Source organism: Tachysurus vachellii, chromosome 8, assembly GCF_030014155.1.
Source record: "Tachysurus vachellii isolate PV-2020 chromosome 8, HZAU_Pvac_v1, whole genome shotgun sequence".
In the NCBI taxonomy this organism is placed as follows: Eukaryota; Metazoa; Chordata; class Actinopteri; order Siluriformes; family Bagridae; genus Tachysurus; species Tachysurus vachellii.
This window is the reverse complement of record NC_083467.1, coordinates 3,194,059-3,198,428: the sequence shown is the minus strand read 5'-3', so window position 1 is coordinate 3,198,428 and position 4,370 is coordinate 3,194,059. Positions and strand designations below refer to the sequence as shown.

The following is a 4,370-nucleotide window of genomic DNA, read 5'->3' as shown; positions in this document are numbered from 1 at the left end:
TTGACATTACATGACATTACAGGAATATGTTGAGATGTATTGTGACATGAAGCTTACAATTTACTTTTATTTAAACTATTTTAGTGATGTTTTTACTATATAAAAATCTATGCACTTACTTTCATCATCTCATGATGATGATGATGATGATGAGTAGTGGTAGACTATGTTACACTCATTAAGTGTGCATAGGTTTAAATGCATCAATAGCAGAAACATGCTTGCTCGATGGTTTTAGTTCATGACCTGTTCAGTTTATAAAATGTTGTTAAAAGTCGACTTTTTTCTACTGCTGTTTGTTGAGTCTGTCTCCTAATGGACCCTCATCCTTCCTAATGTGGTGAGTGGTGCTGAAGTATCAAAGTAATCAGTAACAACGACTGTAGGTGTAGGTTTTGGTCAGAGATAGCTGCTTAACAAAAGAAACCCAGTGGCCAATTGAAACCCCTTCCCTGAAACTCTCAGCCCTTCCATAACAGAACCACCATAGATACCTAACTTGCATAAGATTAAAATGATTTATTTCACAGCACTACATATATATATATATATATATATATATATATATATATGTATATATATATATATATATATATATATATATATATATATATATATATATATATATATATATATAATGTGTGTGTATAGAGATAGATAGATAGATAGATAGATAGATAGATAGATAGATAGATAGATTCACTATATATTTATGTAACTATAAATAATTAAAAGCATGAGCATTTTCATATTTAGCTCCCAAACTTTGGAATAGTCCTCCTGATAGTGTTTTCGGGGCTCAGACACACTTTCCCAGTTTGAATGTAGATTAAAAAATTATCTCTTTAGTCAGGCGTACACATATACATACAGTAATACTTCCCATAATCCTGTGCTCTAATACATCTGACCAACTGCACATTATCATCTAGTGCTTGCTAATATTATGAACAGCAACTACGTTAATTCCTCTCCATTGCTTCTATCTTTCTACCCATCCCGAGGCATCCAGAAATTGTACCAGCTCCGATCGTCTTCCGTGCCATAAGATTTTGGACCTCCACTGAGACTCTGTGAGGATACTGAGACATCTAGAGATGTTCCGGTTTCAGTTAGACTCTGATATACTAAAGAGGAGATGCCAACTCCATGTGGTCTTTGAGGACAACAATCTCCTCTTCGACACAACATTTATCATACTGTATATTTCTAATCACACCCTCCGCTGTCACCCATATGAGGATGAGGTTCCCTTTTGAGTCTGGTTCCTCTCAAGGTTCCTTCCTTTTCCATCTAAGGGAGTTTTTCCTCCCCACATTCGCCTGAGTCACCTCAGACTTGCTCTTTGGGGATAAATACAAACACGTTTAAATATATCTAATATCAATCTTGAATTTTCAAATAAAATTGAATTGGATTTGAGGAAGGAACATATTTTTGCTCTCTACAGACTTTTCCTGTCTTAATCCTGCTGTATGACAACAACTCTGACTGCAGGTGGCGCTGTAGGAGTTTTTGTTACACATTCTACTATTCTAATAACTTTATTATTAAAATGCCTGTTGTTTTTATAATACTTATATTCGATGTAAAGCTAATCAGGTGGTTTATCACAGTTTCACTCAAAATAATACTTTAGTTTGACAGCTGAGTGACTTGCCACAAGGTCATTAGCACACAAATTGTGAGTTCGGTGTTTAAATATGATCCACACTATCGTTAGATAAACATTTACAAAGCATTAGAGACTTTAAGACGGAACGGAAAAGCTCCTGACTCATAAACTGCGAATGTCTGTTTATATGCTAGGTGCTAGGTGACTTGACGGGAAATGGTGCAGCCTGGAGACGGCAGTGGGCGGAGCGTAGAGGTGGGATGGAAGAAAAAACAAGCGTTGTTTCTTTTTGTTCTCGACCAATCATGAGACGTAGTCAGAGTGTCAATCAAAGCGCGTTTGTGTTTGGAGGCGCATGTGGGCGGAGCCTCTGGAAGCCCTTTCGCCGCTATGCAGTTCTCAGCATTCGTTTGTTGAGCTGTTTGGTGCTGAGGCGGTGTTTGTGCTCCGACTACTGATTTTACCTGCTTCGTCTATTCGTTTACAGGGAAACCACGGCTTATTTTTAAGTATTATTATTATTATTATTATCGTATTTAGTCTACAGGATATTTTCTTTTTCTTTTAAGAGGCGTCATGTTTAAGAAAAAGCAGCAGTTTGTATATAATATGGAGAGATCTGGAGCAGAAAAGATGGCGTTTTAACCTGTTCATGGAGGTGAATGCAAATGTTCATGATATAATCCCTGTACTGTTACGGGAAAGCTGTGCGAACAAGGATTAAGGACTTTTTTTTAAGAACATTTCTACCACCTCTGCCTTGAGCATCTTCTTATGACCGTCGTCATCCGCAGCCGAAAGCGTCAGGTTAAGACTACTGGTACTGAACCGCTACTACTGAACCGTTCCTGTCAGGTTCTGTCAGAGGACAGCGGGAAGAAATGGGGAACAGCTTTTCCAACATCTCTGCCTTCCAGTCCCTCCACATCGTGATGCTGGGGCTGGACTCGGCCGGAAAGACGACCGTCCTCTACAGGCTGAAGTTCAACGAGTTTGTGAACACTGTACCTACGATCGGTTTCAACACAGAGAAGATCAAGCTGAGCAATGGTGCAGCGAAGGGCATCAGCTGTCATTTCTGGGACGTCGGCGGCCAAGAGAAGCTCCGTCCGCTCTGGAAGTCGTACAGCCGATGCACGGATGGCATCATCTACGTGGTGGACTCGGTGGATGTAGACCGGCTCGAGGAGGCCAAGACTGAGCTGCACAAGGTTACCAAATTTGCAGAGAACCAAGGAACACCGCTGCTGGTTATCGCCAACAAGCAGGACCTGCCCAGGTCTCTGCCCGTGGCCGATATAGAGAAGCAGCTGGCGCTCAACGAGTTGACCCCGTCCACCGCGTACCACGTTCAGCCTGCTTGTGCCATTATCGGCGAAGGGCTTCACGAAGGTATGGACAAACTGTATGAGATGATTGTGAAGCGAAGAAAAGCCCTAAAGCAGAAAAAGAAGCGATAAACTTTGGCTTTAAGGAACTATTCCCCCTCATTCATGCCTTTCTGCAAGCCTGGGGCTTATCGTCACGTGCCAACGCAGCGATGCACCGATTATTGGATTATTGATTGATTCGGGCAGTTTTCAGTTGGACTTATGTTGCAGACTCTGTATGGCTTGCTGGGTGGTTTCGAGCCACAGAGAACTTACAGGAAAAAAACTTGCTACAATGAAAAAAGGGCTGGTTCCCTTTTCTGCTGCTGTTGACTTACTGTGCAAGTAGCCTCGTCGTCATACTGAAGGAGCTCTCTACTTTAGCACTGTGAAGAATTACGAACGTTAACGTTTTTGTTCGTGGGATGCTTGATTTTTTCTCTCTCTCTCTCTCTCTCTCTCTCTCTCTGACGACCGGCTCGAAGCATTACTGTGTGTATCACAATAATAATGTTGCCTAAATCCTTTACGAGTAACTCCATTTGGGATTGGTTCTGACCTGTGTGAGACTGAAGGTTAACAGTTTAAGCCTGCTTTTTTGGGAGTTTGGGACTTTATGATAACATAAAGTCATGGACACATCCAGGTTTATGAAGACCGTTAAGAACATGACGTGTGGTGGACGGTGTTTACCATTTCCGTGCTTGCAACCTCAGTCCACCACTTAGCACTTTTCCTTACCAAAACCAGTAGTGAGTTTCAACACTGTATTGCAAAACTAAAAATTATTGTATTACACAGTCAAAAGATGAATTCTGAAGTATTTTTCAATTAAAATATATTGAGAAAATGCTATGTATCTGATGTCTTTGCTGTTTGGAGTCGATTTCATCCACCTGTTTTATTGTGCGTCTTCAAATTTAAATTATGTCTGAAGAAATTACCGCAAAGATTTTTCTAGAATTAACTCTCATCTCTCTTTCGGGAAAATCCTGCAACACCTTTCACGTTTCCTTTTGCTTACTTTTTAGCAAATTGGCTTAAAATTTGTGAAGCATTTACCAGCTCATGGCTGCTATTGTAATGGGATGGTGGGGGGAAAAGCTGAGGTCAATAGATTGATGGGGGATGGTGAACAGGGGCAACCTAACATGGTGCTTAAAGACTGTTTAATGCTTGCAGCCATTATTTTGTCAATGTAACACATAATTACATCCTGGGACACATGTAATGATCGTCACGTGCCAGTTGCTGGAAACAGTAATTTAAAAAGCCAGCTATCTTTGCTCAGGTCTACTATTAAAGGCTCGATATGACCTTATTGTGTATTTTTTTTAAGTTATGTTGCACTAGTTGCCTTCACAGGTTCCCAGCACCACATATTT

The 4,370-nt window shown here is 40.5% G+C and overlaps 1 protein-coding gene across 1 annotated transcript; it reads left to right on the top strand.

Annotated features, from left to right (window-relative positions):
- Positions 1 to 2,025: 2,025 nt before the first annotated feature.
- Positions 2,026 to 3,835, top strand: arl4cb (ADP-ribosylation factor-like 4Cb). The gene has a single exon (XM_060875751.1). It carries the CDS (start codon positions 2,497 to 2,499, stop codon positions 3,073 to 3,075), a length of 579 nt encoding a protein of 192 aa, XP_060731734.1. The 5' UTR covers positions 2,026 to 2,496; the 3' UTR covers positions 3,076 to 3,835.
- Positions 3,836 to 4,370: the final 535 nt, after the last annotated feature.